This window comes from Alnus glutinosa, chromosome 14, assembly GCF_958979055.1.
Source record: "Alnus glutinosa chromosome 14, dhAlnGlut1.1, whole genome shotgun sequence".
Taxonomy (NCBI): domain Eukaryota; kingdom Viridiplantae; phylum Streptophyta; class Magnoliopsida; order Fagales; family Betulaceae; genus Alnus; species Alnus glutinosa.
In genome coordinates, this window is record NC_084899.1 from 9061575 (window position 1) to 9080830 (window position 19256).

The 19256-nt window shown below is 36.5% G+C and overlaps 1 protein-coding gene across 1 annotated transcript; it reads right to left on the reverse strand.

Annotated features, from left to right (window-relative positions):
* Positions 1 to 5592: 5592 nt before the first annotated feature.
* On the reverse strand, positions 5593 to 16320 carry LOC133857028 (putative chloride channel-like protein CLC-g). Its single transcript, XM_062292125.1, has 7 exons — positions 16036 to 16320; positions 15744 to 15944; positions 15379 to 15556; positions 13872 to 14134; positions 7891 to 8160; positions 6657 to 7785; positions 5593 to 6125 (listed from the first exon to the last, which is right to left on the reverse strand). The coding sequence occupies exons 1-7, from the start codon at positions 16182 to 16184 to the stop codon at positions 5991 to 5993; spliced, it is 2325 nt and encodes a 774-aa protein (XP_062148109.1). The 5' UTR covers positions 16185 to 16320; the 3' UTR covers positions 5593 to 5990.
* Between the last annotated feature and the right edge of the window lie 2936 nt (positions 16321 to 19256).

Genomic DNA, 19256 nt, shown 5'->3' on the forward strand with positions numbered 1-19256 from the left:
TACCATTGATAGCCACAAAAAACTATGGAGAAATAACACTCTCGGATCCAAAAGACAAAGTTCATAGCTAGGCATCCCATATCAGCCTAGACAATGAAGAGCAAAATCTCAATTAACTGAATCACACGCCTTCATCATATTTACTTTCATAGTACACTTGGTCCTCCCATCATCCTTAATACTTATGATGATTTTTCAAAACTTCTTGTGCTAAAAGAACATTATCAACAATGCTTTGACCCTGAATAAAAACCATTTGATTGGGGCTAATCAAACTATCCAAGCATAGAAGTACATGCCCCAAAACTTCACTCTCACTCGTTATTTTGACAGTCATATAAAAGATTAGAAAGTACTGAGAACTCACAAAAAGACATCCTAATCTAATTAATTAAGGTGGTGTTTGGTTTGAAGATGTCCTTGGTACGTGATACATGAAAATGTAAATGCCTAAAGATATACTAATGTGGGTGTTCTGTTTGATCAAAATATAATCAGATTTTAATTTGGGAATATGAGATTTTTTTATACCTTATTCATAACAATCTTCAAGGAATTATTTGAGTTTTTTTTTTTTTTTTTTTTTTTTTTTCCAAAATATGGTGTGCAAGATGAGCTTGAAATATCTCACATATTTTATTTTTCTTTGTAAACCCCAAGAATATTATTTTTTTTTTAAAAAAATAATTATAAGAATAAAAAAAATAACAATTAGGGTCACATAAAACTCAATTAAAGGTAGTCAAGTCTCAACGCTTTATTTTCATTTTTATTATTATTATTTTTTAAGAAGCCGCGAGAGGGATGGGTGGAAGTTGAGGTGATGTTTGCTTTTAGTGGAGGTGAGAAAGAGAAAGGAGTGGTTTTGTTTTTTTTTTTTTTTTTTCTCCCAATTGGGTGAGGAATACATCGAATGAGGATCAAATAATAGTAAACAAAAGTTCTTTCTGTTATTTTACTATAAATAAATAAATAAATTAGTTAAAAAATATTTGTAGCTAATTTTTACAAATCAATATAATAAAATGTCATGTGTTTTTTAACATGTAAGAAGCACATATTATTTTTAATGACAATAATAAAGAAGCACATGTTTTAAAAATACATATTATTTTATTAGATTGATTTGCAAAAATTAACTACAAACTTGTCTGCATTTTCAGTTTGTTTCCTCCCTTTTTTAAAAAAAATCAAATCTAAGATCAAGACAAACCCCATATTCCTTTAGTTTCATTTTAGTGAAGGTTAGGGAGAATCACCTCTTTTTAAAAATTAAAAATATAAATGAGAAAATCACATCATTGAAGCATTAGTGTGACACTATGATAAGGATCCACAGTAATTATTTGTTTGAATTGCTAGCAATTTAAATAAATAATGTAAGAGCGTTTATATAGGACATGTCTACTGCTAAGGAGCAGCACTTTATCCAGAATTCATCCAAAAAAAAAAGTTTTTCATTAAATTCTTGATAAAGTACTGCTCCATAGAATCACTTTATAGAACATATTTGTATAAGTAGATGAAGGGAAGGGCAACTAAAAATTTATTTAAACAGATAAATTTCATAAAAATTATTTCGTATTATCTATTCAAATTGCTATCGATACAAGCAAATAATCGGTGTAGATCCCAAATCTTGATACCATGATGTCATGTCTCTTTTCTATACAACCAGGAGTGTGGGTTGTTTGCCAGGCTGACACGTGTTTTTTTAGCTTTAATTATTAGAGGGAAACTGTGGGGAATTATTCTGATAATATACTCAGCTTTAATTATTTGGTGATTTCTGTGCATACTAGTGCCCCCACTCATTTGACTTTGGCCTCTTCACTTTTTATTAAAGATTTCCAACCTAACCAAAACATCCCGATTTTACCTTGATTTACTGATCAAGAATAATTAACTTTGATTATGGGAATTTCAATTCTCAATTAATTAGTGACCAAAGTTGTCTTATAATTTGACTACAAAAGGCATCAGCAAAAACATGTCAAATGCCAAATGGTTCATGAATTAATTATCATCTTCATTCTTCATGATATATAATTAATTATCCCACTAATCATGACTTTAATATTATTTCTTATATAAAACTGTTGATGACCAATTTTTCAAAGGAACATGTGAGTTGCATAATTCAAAATTTTGAATAAAATGGACAGAGGTGCCAGAGAATAATGGGTGAAGATGAAGTGGTTTCCATGTGGATCCCACCTCATATAATTTTTTGATTATTTACTTCATTTTTAAATGGACTAAACTTTTTTCCTTTTTTTTTTTTAACAAAATAACATGTGCTATTATTAATACTACAAATAATCCATAGGCATACAACTTGAAAGTAAGGGATATGACCCCCTAACTCTCTAAGCCAGAAGGATCTGGCTTAATAAAACAGCTGTCTAAACAGAAATACAAATTTTACAAGAAGGACATTTGAATCTCTCTTACAATAACGCTCATTCTCTAAAGAAAGATGGCTGATCTAGCAACTTGCCAACAAATATTCCCATAAAATTTGATCCCAACACAAGCAGGCTGAGACCAGAGACAAACAAGATAAAAAGCACAAACACAAAAAGTAGAAAACCCAAAACAAGCTGCCGACAGTAAGAGAGGGGCTGAAAACCGCCGGACGACGGTACGTGTACTACACACGCCGTCATCGGACCCACCCAAACGAAGATCCGACGCCGGAGAACCCGATGCCACCGAGCACCGCCCGAAAAAAAGGTGGAGCGTGACCACACACGCACCAAGGAGCAGAGAGCTCCTAGGCGCGTGTACACCACGCGCCGATCACCGATGACCGATACGACCAGTGCTTGCGGCGGCAGGGGCGGAAAAAGCCAAGGAACGCGGCTGGAGGACGCGTGTCGATCAAAAATCGGTAGAGACGTGTAGATCTGGCTTCCAAAATCAAAAGAAAGACAGTGAAAAAAACCGGCCAAAAAATCCCATCGACGACACTTTAGCTCGGCTACTTCCCCAAATAAGACATCTTGAGATGAACAATCCTGCCAAAACGAAAGAAAAACCGATAAACAAAGCCATCATAGCCCAAAAATGCTAGGGGATGGTCAGCCTCCACCGGATCTAGTCGGGAGGAAACAAAAACTCCACATCCCTAGAGGTTGGGAGAAAAACTAACCCTACTGGACCAACTCAGGGGGAACAAAAAACACCCTGACTCACGAGGGGCCAGAGGAAAATTAGCACCAGGAGGGGGAGGCGTGAAAAAACCACCCCCTCCCAGTAAAAAGCATGCTCACAGTGAAGGGGCTCTAGAAGAGAAAAGAGAGAGAAGAGTTTGAGCCTGGAATAAACTTTAGAGTAAGCCACGTGGACTTTGACACTGCCATCGCAGCACCCAACCCCTAGAGTCTAGACTTATATTATATGCATGCATGTTCATAGTGGAAAACGATACCCTTTTTCACTTAAAAAATATTGTTTTAAAAACCAAATAATAAAAAAATTATTAAAACTTAAAAATAATAATATATATATTAATAACTATAAAATAAAAACAACAAAAAAAAAAAAAAACGAAAAAAGGCCAAGGGGATGGCCAGCCACCCTATTTTTGGCTTGGGGGTGGTCCAGCCACCCTCAAAAGACAAAATAATAATAATAATAATTTTTTTAAAAAAAAAAAAATTGAGTTTTGGGGGTGGCCCGAGGGCCTGGAGGTGGTTTTCGACCACCCTCTATGGCAGATATGGAGTTGGTCGAGTCACCCCCAAGGCCTTTAGGGGTGGCCGAAGCCACCCCGTACCACCCCCCAAAACCATTTGATGCCTTAGCGGCCGCTGCTCACTTCCTTCTTGAGAAGTTTTCGCCAACTAATCTAGATTTAAAGTTAATGCATCTAACAGTGTACATTAAGTCAATATTGTCACGTCTTTTAAAATTTTAAATAATGTGAAATCATGTACATCATTAGATGCATCAACTTTAAATCATAATTATAAAATAGATAGTATCAACTTCATTTGAAATGGAGATGATCATATTCCCTTTTTGTTCGACAGAATATCTTCTCCCTATCCGGCCATAGCCACACATGTGGCTCTTTTTTTTTATTATTTTTTTTTGTCTTTACACAAGCCCACTCAAGCGGCCTGTCGAGCAGGAACTGAGTGACTCGCTCGGTTTTGAGTTCGCTCACGCATAATTAATCCCGTTTAAACAACTCTCTCTCGTTCCTTTAATTTCTTTTATATTATTTATTATGATTATATTTTATCCCTAAATTATTTTAAATCTAAGATAAACCAGCGAAAATCTTCCATAGTCCCGTAGTCCGAGTAATATCTCCTCACACTTTAAATCCTCGTTGATAAAATTATAACCTATTTTCCTTAATAAAAAAATCAAAGCTTTTAAACTAAAATCCATCAACCAAAAATCATCGCCACAAATATCAACATATTTCCTTAAAACTCTTTAAAATTATTATTTAGAATCCCTTGGTTGTTAAAAAAAAAAAAAAAAAAAAAAAAAAAAAAAAAAAAAAAAAAAAAAACATCTTGGGACCACCTCCTAAGATTAATTTGTTAAGTGTGTTGATTAATTTCATTTGAAACATCAGAGTCCTGCATATATTTTATTGTATTCCCTACACTAGGCCAAAATATTTTTGAAATTTAAAGAATTAGAAAAGACATAAAGGGACAGAGATTAGAAAAGATAGGCTTAGAAATCAGCCATAAAAGAGAAGTTTCTTTTCCCGGAAGCAATAGACCAATTTGTGAGTAAAAGACAAGAAGTGGGGTTTATCCGCTTATCTTTAGTATGAAAGTGGGAAGTGTTCAAGACTTTAGGGTTCAATGTATATTGGCTTCTTGTATGTATGAAAACCGAGCCACGTATATTAGATTACGAATCAAATATCTTGTGGTCCACAAAATCACTTCGAAGATAATCTATCTATCAACACTCACAAGTTTGCCATCAGATGTGAGATGCCTCCACGACTCTATCCCTTTCCATTTTGTTTTTCTTTGGGTAAACATATTCAAAGGAATGAGAAATCTCCCATGGAGACGGGCATTCTGGTTCCAGGGGGAAGCTCGGCACCGGCTCCACGTCCAAGCACGCCATGGACCGCATCCGCGCCAATGGAAGCTCCGTCTCCCAAATGGGTGGAGTTTGTCCTCTAAAATTGGTTTCTATTGGGTCTCAAATGGGTCTAGAGAGAGAGAGAGAGAGAGAGAGAGAGAGAGAGACAATAGTAGGATTAAAAAAACAATTAAAAAGGCATTGAACACTAATATTTTAAAAAAGTAGAGTAGAATAAATAATTAATTAATACCAAATGGATCCTCAGATTTATTTATGGCCTTAAGGGAGCCATATGAGGTGAAAATCAATCCCAAGGGACATTTTCACTTACTTTTTAACAAGTAAATTATTAACTCCATCCATCTGAATAGTTTCGGGTTGGAGTCCCGGGCAACGCATTAGCATTATAACATTTAAATATATTTTTATAAATAAATCCGAATTCTTTTTTTTTCTTTTTCTTTCTTTCTTTCTTTCTTTCCTTCCCTTTTTTTTTTTTTTTTTTTTTTTCATTCAATTCAATTCAAAAAAATCTAATGAATCTAGATAGATAAGAGCATACTCTTTCTAACTAGTAGCTACTCATTACACACAAGAAAGAGTTCCGGTTTCATTTCAGTCTAGTCTCCCCACCGGCAGTCAGATATCAATAACCACTTACCCTGCGTTAGCAAAGTGAGGAGTGAACGGACTCAAACTCAGTTGCAATGAGAATGAGAATCGGCACCGTTCCTGCCGTGAGAGCTTGACTGATGCTATGCGACCTTGCCTTTTTATTTACTTTTGTAAAGTAGGAAGACCCGCCAGCTTCGAGGGGTGGCCGTTGTAATGATTCGGTAACCTGAGCAGCTCCAATAAAAAGATTTAATGTACAAACTTATTCTCATGACTCTGCTCGATCTTATGTTTGCCGAGATGCCCTAAAAGATTTTCCTCAAAGATGGGAGCCGGATTCTTAATCTTTTCCACCTGCTCCTTGCCAGCAGCGGGTGCAAACCTAGTATGTGTTCTGGCATGAAGTCGTGCCTTGTCAATATACCCACCACAGGGGCTCTCTGCAATTGGAAAGAATGTTTAATAGTATGGATAATGAAGAAATGGGGTTTCTCAGGACCATATAAGCAATAGCAGCTCAGATGATCTAGTCATTACAATACGTAGGCCAGTTTATCATTAGCACCAGAAATGAATGAAACAAGATTGATAAATAGGCAAAAACTACTGTGAGAAGTGGGGAAAAAAAAAATCCTGAAAAATTCATGGAAGGTATCATTCTAGGAAGACAGGAACAATCTGCAATTTCCAGTATAAGAGAAAAGAATTGGCAAATTATTGAAATATATGCATAATTTAAGTTGCACATGCTTAAAGGAAAAACAGCCTACATCGGGACTAAAAATACAAAAGAAGATAATGTAAAGATACAAGACCAATGCAAACAAATGCAGAAAATCATCAAATTAAGCTACAGTCCTATGTATTCGTGTATCAATTCTGTTATAATTTATAACCTACAGGTGTCTAAGATCACCTTATCTCCTATAAAAGGTGTTAAATTAGGAAAATAAGATGAGATAAATACTTACACCAGAGATCTTGGGTATCACCAGCAGGTGCCTTAAACCGACTTCTCGAAAAAGCATGAGAGCCTTTGCTAGGGACATTGTCTCCACAACAGTATAAGGTGAAGCATTAGTAAAAGGATGTAAATCTAGGAACATTTCCATCTCTTCCTCAGTGAATCCAATATCTTCTAGCTTGTCACCATTGCCTGAACCCCTCTTTGCAAAATCCCCCGTTGAAAACTGCTTAAAGGCATCAATGCCTGTTTGGTCTGGGGTGGATAAGAAAGCTTTCTTCTTTAACAATGTAATAAGGTGAGCTCGTAGGATTATACCAAACAGAACTGGGGATTCGGAAAGCGGAGGCTCATCAATTACGGGGAAGCCATTGTGCCTTGTAGTTTGAAGAACATGTACTATATTACTCACCTTCTCAATGCCATTAAAGAGCTGCAGCGGGCCTGTGACAATGTCACCTACTGTCAGCTGCCTCATATACGGCTCAGCATGAGTCTCAAGATAAGGAAACCCCTTGGCTTTCATAATAAGGTCATAGATATTGCCATTGAAAGCATCGGCTACAGTCTTGGAAACAAGAAGCACCAGCATTATCAATGGCAGCAACAGTAGATTATTGGTCAATTCTAGGATAATTACACAGAGAGAAACTGTCATCCTCATAGACCCACCAAGAAAGGAAGCAGCACCAAGCACAGCATAAAGGCCATGGTTAAGATTAGAGTATGAACCAACTAACATTCCAACCAAACGTCCATAAGATGCACCAGTAACAATAGCAGGTACAAAGAGACCAGCAGGAGCAACAACCCCATAGCTAAAGATGCTTAAGAAAAAGCAGGTGATAAAGAATATGAGAACTGAGGAGTCTTGGAACTCAGAATCGGTGTTTTTACTAAAAAGATTTCTGATAGCATCGTCATTTGTGTTAAAAATGAGACTGGCAAGATCATTGTAGTAACCATAAGAACATTGGAACTTCTTGTAGTTACCAGAGCGGCCTATTGTAGGACAGGCTTCAGATGCATCAGCTGGACAAGGTCGGCAAGATGCAATCCATGGTAAGCCGAAAAGAAGACAGGATGTGAAAATGGAGATCAAGCAAGCAAGAAAAATTTTGTAAAAAATGCCTTTCCTGGAAAAATCAAAACATAAGCGTGATTTCAGCAAAATATGACTCCACAATGTTTGTATAACACTAAAATAGTGCAAACATCACAAAGCAAAAGTGGGAGCTTACTCATTGATGAGAGTGTACACTCGGAGAACCTTATCCAAAAGGAAATTATAGAAACTACCCAATATGCCCCCTATAACTCCAAGGGCAAGCACAGGAGGCACATCCACAAGATGATATGAAATATTTGCTGAATACACATCGAACATTATCAGCCCCCCCGTACCAAATAGCCCACACTTGCCACTTAAACAAAGATCAATGAAAGCACGGAGTACAAGTGCAACAACAGCTGTTGTAAAGAAAGCTCTCCAAAGAAGTGCACTTCTCCACCTGTAGAAACAAAACTCAGTACTTCATATAACAAGGAATAAAGATGCTTTTAATTTTGGCATTTTTCATACTTTCAGCTGCACCAATACATATAAGTTTTTTTTTTTTTTTTTTTATAAGTAATGGACAATTTATTCAAAAAGCGCAAGGCGCTCCTAAGTACATAGATAGTATACACAGGAAGCTCTTAACTAAAACAATCAAAAGAAAAACCCACAAAACCTGAGAAGCCCTCAAACCTAAACCCTCAAAACACCAAAAGCCCTCAAACCCAAACCCGCACTAAGCACCCAACACTAGACAGTGTAAGCCTTGCCTTTCCCTCCGCAACTTTCCTGGATTGGGATTTGGTGGAGGATTAGTGTGAGGGGATTGAGGACACTAAAGAGGACCACCCTCGGAAGGTGAATGGTGTTCGCCCTAAGCCCAGAGGTAGAAGGGAGCTTCTAAATTTAGAATGCTCCATCAACTATGAGTTAAACAACAGATGGGGCATTTTCACATCATTTACTATATTTGTGATGAGGCCATGGCCGGCATGAGTAATCAAACAATGAGTGTCCCCACTCGATCATATCTATTTTGATGAATAATAATTTATTGAAAGAAAAAAGTAAAAGCTTTCGTACACGACAAGTATACAAAAGAGACACCCTAAAAGCGTCTAAAATCTAAAAAGTTAACAAGATCTAAAAGTTTTGAAGAGAGAAATTAGGAAGATAGATTATAGCCCAATCCAAGAGGGATCTCAACAAAGAAGATTTTTAAACAAAGAAAATTAGTCCTCAAAGAGATGTTGATTCATTTCTCTCCAAATGCTTCACATTAAGAATGCAAGAATAACGTTACAAGTAGCCCCTTTGGGATGTCCCCACCCTTAGTCTTCCAACAATGAAGCAGCTCTAAGATGTTGCTCAACATAGTCCACGAAACTCCAAATAAGTTGAGAACTAAGAGCCAAAGATCACTAGCATACTCACAATAATTACACTTAACCCCCATCAACTAACACATTGCCCCCACAAACTGCTACATGTCACACTCAACAAGCTTAAACTACCAATTGTTGGCCAAAAACCCCTATGTTAGCCTAGATCATTAAAATGGACAGAATCTCAATCATGTACCATGGACATGCATTTTTTAGACCTGATCTGACTCTCTTTCCCTTAAAACAAAATTAACCAAAAAAAAAAAAAAACTTAAAAAATAAATAAATAAAATAATTTTTTTAAACAGAACAAAGCGGGGCGGTCGTCAAACCACCCCTAGGTACTTGGAGTTGGGGGTAGCTTGAGCACCCCCCAAATCGCATGGGAGTGAATCGACCACATCTGAAACACATGAGGAAGGACTATACAAGCAGGTGGTTACTAACATCAACTAACCGCTATCCACGTAACCGCTTTGGTATGCAGTTGGCAAAAATCACTAACCGCATATGCAAACGCGGTTAGCAATTTTAGGGTAGGAGGAGTCGTTAATAACCGCATCTACATACCCTCATATGTAAACAAATTCACCAAAACAACGTCGTTTGGATGTTTAATACCAAAACTACATTGTTTTGGTATAGGGTTTCATCTTTAGTTTAGGGTTTTTTATTTCTTTCCTCTCACACTCACACTCACACCGCAACTCACTCTCTCTCTCTCTCTGTGCCTCTCTCTCTCAACCTCTCAATGCAGCCCACAAGCACTGTGTGACACTGCCATCCACAAGCCACCGTGTGACGTCGACAAGCTACATGCAACACCACCACCCACAAGCAACATGTGATGCCAAGTCCAAAGTCATCGGCACCACCAACGACCCACTAGACCACCAGCCAACCAAAAGAGTTAACTTTTCTCTTTTTCTTTTTTTTCCTTTTGATTTAGAGTTTAGGTAGATCACTCTATTTTAGTTAACATTTCTTTTGGTTTGTTGGGCATTTTTCCAGGTGTTTTGGAGGCCATTCGAATGTTGGTGTATGGGGTCTTTCTGGGCATTTGTCTTGATGTTTGTCTTGGCCGGATGATTATAGTTTTGCCTTGGGTTGTTTCTCTACATCAGGAAGATTCGTCTCATCGTCAAATTTTTCAAGCTTTAATATCTATCATCTTCTGTCAAATGGCTATAACATGTGTGTTAAAATGTTATCTAACGAGAATATGAACATTGTATAGATGAACAAATTCATTAGCATCAATAATCTCTCAGTTTCGTGTTTTCGTCTATCCTTTTGAATGTGTTACATTTAGACTTAATTTATGTTTTGGAATTGTAATGTTGTTTTCTTTATGCTTGCTGGATTTGTAACTTATGTTTTTAATGTTTGCTGATTTTTTTTTTTTTTTTTTGATAAGTATGTTTGCTGGATTTGTAATGTTGTTGTTGTTGTTTTCTTTTTCTTTTTTTTCTTTTTTCTTTTTTTAAATGTTGGCTGGATTTGTAATGTTGTTGGATTTATATGTGAACAATAGCCCTTTGAATGTTTGTTTCAGTTGGAAGTGAATTTCAGGTGTTTTTTTTTTTTTTTTTTTTTTTTTAGGTGAATGAACCCATCATGGGATGTTTGTATTTTCTTTATTATTTTTAAGCTAGAATGTGGAGTCAAGATATGGATTTCATCTAAAACACTAAAGCTTAAAAAAACCTAAAACATGAAAAAGTTTCAAAATCTTTTAAAATAGGCCCTAAAAAGACTCAAAGAAGGCTCAAAATACTAAAATAGGCCTAAAATGCCCATTACTTGATATAAGCAGTTAGTGGTGCGGTCTTGCCTTCAATAACCACACGGATAGCAATTAGTAACCACTCGCCTAAATGCGGTTAACTAAAAGTGATAACCGCATAATGCGGTTGCATAGTCAATACCCGCATCCGCATGTACAAACCTAACATGAGGGGTAACCAAGCTACCCCCAAGCGCATTTTAGATGCAATTCAGCCACCTCAAATGACTTGGGAGTGGTCCGGCCACCCCTAGGGGTGGCTAACAACCCTTTTTATTTATTTTTTATTTTAAGATTTCTTTTTCTTTTCTGAATTTTTTAACTCTTAATAAAGTAAATTTAGTTTCTAAACTAAGGTTATTTCCTCATTTAAGTGATTTCACATTAAAAATTAGCATGTGCATGTCACATGTGAATTTTCCCATCTGATTCAATCTGCTCGGCTAACAAAGGGGGTTTTTTTGCCAACGATTGGTAGTTTAAGTGTGTTGAGTGTGACAGTTGGCAATTCATGGGAGCAAGGTGTATATGAGTGGTAGTTGAGGGGAGTTAAGTGTAATTAACCCAATGAGGAGGTGATTTACAGTCTCCTCTTCACTTTGAAGCCGTAATTATAGCTGGGGTCCACAACACTCTCTATGCCTCCCCCCAGTGGGTTTTTGAGGAGTATAACATATTAAGGAAAAAGTCAAGAGGTTCTAGCTCCAAATCCTAAACTACTCTAGTGAAACTCAAGTTCCAATGGCTATAGGTTCTGAAGGAATCCAAGTAATCCGACACCAAGGCCTCCTTGTCACGATATATCAAATAAAGTTCTAGGAACAAAGACTTGAGGGCAACTGCTCTGCACCACACATAGGGGTGTTAGATGGGCCCAGCTTCTAATCGAGCTTAAGCCGCTCGAGCTCGATTGGAGGCTCAGCTTATTAAACTAGCTGAGTTCGAGCCAAGCTCGAATTTGGCTAGGCTCTCAACAAGCCAAATTCAAACCATCCTTCAAAACTCAGCTCGAGCTCAAGCCCCTATTCTATGTATTCGAGCTGAATCTAGCAACCCCAAACTCGGCTCAGCTCGGCTCGAATACAGCCCTAGCCACACATCATGCAAAAACGAATACAGGATCCAACCCCAACCTTAAAGGAAACAAGGCTGGAGAAATTCCCCTAGTCATTCATAATATTCTTTCAAAGACACGCCCCGTAAGGCCCTCCAGCTTCTTCTAAACACCAACCCCCTCTCTAAACCCCACACTTCTTAACAATCACCCATCTCCATAGAGAATTCTCCCCTTGCACGAATCTCCAAAGCCATTTCTTGGTAAAGCTTTATTGAACAACATGAGATTTTTAACTCCCAATCCTCCTCTAGGAGCTAAGGAACATATAGTCTTCCAGTTTACCAGATGAAACATAGGCTCACCATCTGGTCCATCCCAAAGAAAGTCTCTTTGAAGATGCTCCAATTTTCTAGCTATACTAGTTAGTAAAGGAAAAAGGGACAAAAGGTATGTAAGTAAACTGGATAGCGTACTCTTGATTAGAGTTAAGCAACCACCCCAAGACAAGTATATCTTCTTCTAGCTAGCCAATCTTTTTTTCCATTTTCTCAACTACCCCCTACTAAATCGCTTTTGACTTAAAATAGGGGAAGTCCCAAATATTTCATGAGTAGAAAAGAGATACTACAACTAAGAATATTGGCCAATTCTTCCTAATGCGGAACCTCCCCTACAACGACTAATTATGATTTTTGAAGATTGACCTTCAAGCTCGAAACGACCTCAAAGCACAAGAGAATGTGACCCAAATTATTGATTCAATCTCGATCGGCATCGCACATAATAAGTGTATTGTTTGAAAAAAGATGGGATCTTTCTAGAAGGGTTGTGTTTTGGATGTCTACCCAGAATCCTGATAAATAACCCCTAATCATAGCTCTAGAGAGCAACCTACAGAGAGCCTCCATGATAATCACGAAGAGGAGAAGGCAAGAGCGGATCCCCTTGGCGAAGGCCCCAAGAACTACCAATGATACGATTCTGACTACCATTAATCAAGATAGAAAAGCGGGTCGTGGAGATACAACCAAACATCTAATTCCTCCATTTAGAACCAAAACCAAGACGCCCCAAGAAATAGAAGAGAAACTCCCAGTTGACATGGTCGTAGGCTTTTTCCAAGTCCAGCTAGCAAACAACTCCAGGCATTCCCGATTTCAACCTATTGTCCAAACTCAAAAAAACTCATTAGCTTTAAGAACTGAGTCTAGAATTTCTCCCCCGCCGCCAATGATGGCATTCTAACTATTTGATATTAGCACTCCCAACACCTAATTCATTCTGATAGCAAGGACTTTCGCCAAGATTTTATGAACAATCTCCACCAAGATGAAAGGTTTGAAATCTTTTACTTCCAACTCCAAACTTCTTGGGAATGAGAGCAATAAATGTAGCATTATGGCTCTCTTCAACATTTCCAAAGACCTCCTTGTTCTAGCATTGTAAGTCAAGTTTCAGCCATTTTAGTTTATTAGCAAAAACAAAATAGGGAGTACCAAAGAACCGATATAAATCCCATCACTGTTTCATCATGTCTACAAAACCTTCTACTTCAACCATATGTTCTCATATTTAAATAAGCGCGGTCGTCTAGACAAACATCCGCTATAAGGCAATATGGGAAAATGATCCAATAAGGTTCACATCGGTGCTAAATCAAGTATGGGAAATGCTCTTCCCAATCCGAAAACACTAGAAATCTAACCATCCTAAACAAAGAGGGGGGTCTTGAATGTTAGAATAAGTGTGGTCCTCTAGAAATTTTTTAATTGCTGTCAAAATGCCAATTATATAATCAAATAACAAGCAATTAAATTCTTTTTTTTTTACTTATCAAAAAAAAAAAAATTCTGAGCTACCGTATAAATGTCAAATTCTAAGTTTTCGGCCAGATCTAATAATCACATGAAAATATGACGGAAAATAGGTTAACAAACCAAGACGCCATCTCTTCAAGAGCAAACAGCACGCCACCAACAGGGGCACGAAAAGCAGCAGCAATTCCAGCTGCCGATCCACATGTTACAAGATCTCGTCGGTCTCTGTCATTCTTGAAAAAACGTAGCCATTTGCATGTTAAACGGTATTTCTTCGACCCACCCTGACTCAGCAATGACGCAATGCACGCACCAGTATGGACCATGGGCCCTGCCTTTCCCACAAGTAGTGATGATGACACCGCGGAAATGCTGCCAATTATCTGTTCATTGAGCCGAAAAAAAATAAGAGACTCTTGCCATTCTCAAAAACAATGATAAAGGTGTTTCCATAAGATAAATATAATCTTTTTTTTTCTTTTTTTTTTAAGACGAGGAACCCCTCAAAGCAAGGCCAATTCGTGTACTCATTCTTGTTGGGTAAACCTCAAGATAAATATAAATATTGAGAACGGAAAAACAATGTCTAAGGTTTTTGAAGAACTCAAGTGCTCATTGTGACACCCCAACATTGGGAAGATGGATTGCCCACATTGAGTGAGTGGATTATGAAAATGCTCATGCATGCTAAGTCCCACATTAATTCCTTACTAGGTGAGACTATGCTTTATAAGTTATTCTAGAGAACTCCAATTATAACTTGACTAATCTTTTTGGAGTAATAGTAATGATATGGCTAGCACTTTTCCTTGGTCATGACAAATGGTATCAGAACCTAGTAACACCATGCGGCGCTGAGGTACTACATGCCACGAACCCTAACGAGGTCATCAAAAATTTGAGTGAGAGAGATTGTGACACCCCAACATTGGAAAGATGAATTGCCCACATTAAGTGGGTGGATTATAAAGGGACTCAAGGGTATTAAGTCTCACATTGGTTCTTTACTAAATGACACTGAGCTTTATAAGTGATTCTAAAAAAGTCCAATTATTACTTGACTAGTCTTTTTGAAATGATAGCGCAGATGTGGCTAACACTTTATTTGGGTCGTGACAACTCAGATGTCTGATAGTTAGCAACATTTGAACTTATAATGGTTATTCAATAACCTAAGCTGAAAACAGGAACCTTGAATTTCAAAGCTAATCCAACAAGAGGCATGCATAGATTGTATTTAGGAGACTAAATTCAACAAAAATAACATTTTCTGCAGATGGAATGCCTTCTTTACGCCATTTTAAAGATCTAAACTCTCTAAATATCAATGAGATTTCATCATAGAAAACACGCATTTAACATGAGCAGATAACAAAAGCTGAGCATAGGAGAAATATTTCTTATTTCTTTGGCAGATTTTGGTTGGAAAACCTGATATGCTTCACCTCACAGAGTAGTTGATTCAAGATAGTTGGCAAAATCACCTCACCTCACCTCATCTTGCATTTATTAAACATAACAAAATGATTTTTCACACTATTTAGCAGGCCCTTTGAAACCAATCTTGTTGAAAACGGAATGCAAAGCAAGCCATAGAATCCAAAAATGATCACAAAAAAATTGCTACCTTAACAACCAAAGTCCGTAAGGAAAATATTCCAGGCGCATCCACGCCATTCAAGTATGCTTTCACTTCTGGAATACCCGACCCGGCAGCCGCCGGTGCTATAAACGCCGTAATTATAGACGCAAACAGAGTCAGAACCAAATTAGACACCGAAAATACAAGAAAGGCCATACCGAACCTGCCACCAGATTTCCCAAACCCATCAATATGCTCCCCCAAAAAACTCATTATAGCAAAACAGAGCCAAAAACAAGAGTGAGTTTCCATTTTTCGACAATTATCCCTTTTCTTACTGGGGAAAATTGACCAGTCCATGAGACCAAACAAAACAGAAGCGAAAAAATCAGAGTGAAATGAAAAAATACCTCTTCTCCAACATCATGTTGGAGGTGACGACGAACTTGACGCCGGCGATATTCTCGACGGCGAGATTGTTGCAGAAGCCGATGATGCTAACGATCAAGCCGACGAGGAAGCACAAGAGCCACTTCATGCATATGTACTGCAATATCTGCGCCTTCCCTCGGGTCCTCCAGTCCTGCTTGAACAACTCGTTCTCGAATATCCTGCACCACCATTTTCCAAAACAAAAAATCACATTTTTCACGCAATTACGATTTTGCTAGTCGAAGAAGAAGAAAGGTGGTTGGAACCTACTCGTAGTCGAGGCTCTCGATGGGACAGACGTTGGCGCCGACGACGGCGACTTGGGAGGTGGAGTTCGGGACGGATCGCTGCGCCGAGAGCAAGGAAACGGTGACGGACTCTTCCTCCGCATTGGGCTCGCCTGTGGTGCCGCCGGACATACTTGTCCAGTACAGTCTGGATAAAAAGGGTGCCGGTGCAGATGCCGGAGCCGGAGAGAGTCAACGATGCCACTGGATTTTCAATTTCGAGGTTTGTGAAGAAGGTTGAAGAACCGAAGAAGTGGTGGTCACACAGTAAAATTCGACTTCTATTTATTCATAATTTTTTTTTTTAAAAGAATAAAAAATCGATTTGTATTTAAATAAATAAATAAGTGGGAGGTGGAGCGAGTGAAAAAACACACAGCAGACAATAGAAAAATGCTGGCACACCAGCTTTTAATAACGGAAAATTATAATTTAATTTTCTTTTTTATTTTATTTTTATTAAAAAATACAAAGTGCCCTAAATCAGCATATAGAAAGACTTCAAAAAAAAAAAAAAAAAATACTAAAAGGATAATATATTAGGGGGGGAATTGCCATTTGGCTGCACAGGATTGGACTCTTGCTACTGCAATACAATCCTGTACAGGTAATGTTGCAGTTGCCATTTCGGCCACGAAAGAGGAGGAAAGAATACGTGCCTTTTCAGCGCACTAAAATGACAGTTTATCTTTATTAGAGGGATTATTTTCTTTCTCCAAAACTTCCAAGATTTAACTATTAATTCAACCCTCAACTATCATTTTCTATGGTTCATGTATATATATACATAACAAATTAATAAGGATAAAGATTTTTTTTTTCGAACTGAGTTACAAATTTTTATCAGTTCAGTCTATTACACTGTTGTATGCTCTTAAAACATGATAATACAGTCTATTACATCTAATTCTCGGACCAAGAATACCAGCCAGAGAAGTTGAAAGAAAGTTCAAAAACTTACTGCAGCGTCGGCGAAAATGTCTCTAATGCTTAAATGACTAAGCAATTTTGAGATAGAGAAAAGAAACGATTGCTAGAATGGTGAAATTTTGAGAATGAATGAATACCCGAAAATGGAATGACTATTTCCCCTTACATACGGGGAGTATTTCTTCTTCTTGCATAGCATTGCCAAGGTGTCACACGATGGTAGGATAGGACCCAGGTTTGGCATAGCATTCGGCTAACACCCTCTAGCAAGGCACGTCTCTTGCTAAGTATCGTCTACCAATACAAGACACGTACGTGCCTTTATTTTCTTTTTTCTTTTTTATATCATTCTTGTAATTTTTACAAGATACTTATTTTTAGTTATTATTTATTATTTATTTATTAATTCAATCTCACCATTCTATTCAATCAGTCAAGATAGAATGTGGAGCTAGCAAAACGCTCTAAACTAATAATGTCAAGAATTCAATTGATATATGCTACCCTAAATTGATTTGTATATTGTTGACGCCACATATCCTTTTTATTTTTTAATATAGTAAAGTATATTTGTCGAAAATATATATATATATATATGTAAGAAAGTACTATAGTCTATAGAACAAGAAAAACGTGCCTAATGATTGAGACTCGACAGTCGCTCTTTCTGCGAAGGAGGAGCCGTGGGACACTGGGAACTGTCAACTGTGCTGTTCTTCGTTGGGATTATCTATACTTGTAAATTTATAATAAACTATATAAAATTCTATTATTACTAAACAATTAAAGTAAATACAAGAGAAAATAAAAAAATAAATAAAGTTATAACTAAAGACTAACGGTGCAATTATCTCTCTTTTTTTTTTTCTTTAATACAAAATTAGGTAAAATTAAATAAAATTTTAATAAAATTCGATATTTGAAAAACAGTATTTAAAATTTTTTTCTCACCCAAACATATCCTAAACAATTTTATCAAGTTTATATCTTAATTTTCTCTAGTTTTTTAAAATTGTACCAAGATTTTTCTTGTTTATCTTGTGAATAATTCCACTTATCTTTCTTGTGTTGTGAATAAACTATTAAATTGGAGGAAAAATGATTTTGAGACGTTTGATTCGTACTTGAGTTAAATCGAGAAGAAACTAAAAAAAAAAAAAAAATGGTAAAATCAAATCTAAAATCCAAGAAAGATAAGGAAGAGAAAATAAGAATAAGAATGATTTGTTACTATTATAACTAGGGATAATTGCACTATTAGTCTCTGAGGTTAGCCTAAATTACAAATCATTTTTTGTGGTACAAAAAGTTCATGGATAGTACTTATGGTAAATTATAATTACGAATTACTTCTTGAACACGTTTTTCGTCTGCTAAATTAACAGAATCCTTTAGCAAACGCTATGCCCAATAGAAAATCGACACATATTTATTATAATTTTTTTTAAAAAAAAAAAATAGTTATTAAATTTTATTTGTTTATAATTTTTTTTTGAATAATGATTCAATGCCACCTAAATATACAACTTTTTACCACCTTGCCTATGTGGCAAGGTGGTCTCCCACTACTTTTTAAGTTTTTTTATTTTTTAAAAATAAATTAAAGTGGGGGACCACCTTGCCACATAGATAAGGTGGTGAAAAGTTGTATATTTAGGTGGTAGTGAATCATTACTCTTTTTTATTACTATAATGGACACATGTCAATTTATTAAAGAAAATGCCATTAAATTTTCCATGTATGGAAGAAGTTAAAAAAAAAAAAAAAAAACTGTTGATTTTATTTAATTTTGAGAAATTTTGAAACTGCATGTCGCATCAACTGTGGGCTTCGAAACTTCGTATTGCGGGGCTGTTTTCGTGTAAGCCAAAGATAGGTAGTTGCCGTCTGGTTTCCTTTTTCTCATTTTGATATTTCTACAACTCTTAGAAAATAATAGCAATAAAAACCCAAAAAAATAATAAAAAAATAATAAAAAATAAAAAAATAAAAAATAAAATAAAATAAAATAAAAAAAAGGGAAAATTGGACCCCCAGCCAATAGCAATAATATTCTTTTGTCATGAACTCTCTCAATTTCAAGTTAATTTAACAAGAAAATCAATTCAATCTTCCGTGTGGAAATTTCTCCCAAGAGTAAAAAATTGAATATATATATTCTCAACGATCTTTTAACTATTATTGTAAATGTGGTAATTAATATTGCTTAGAATTAAACTTATTAGTTCTTATAAAAAAAAAAAAAAAAAAAAAAGCTTATTAGTTACATAAGG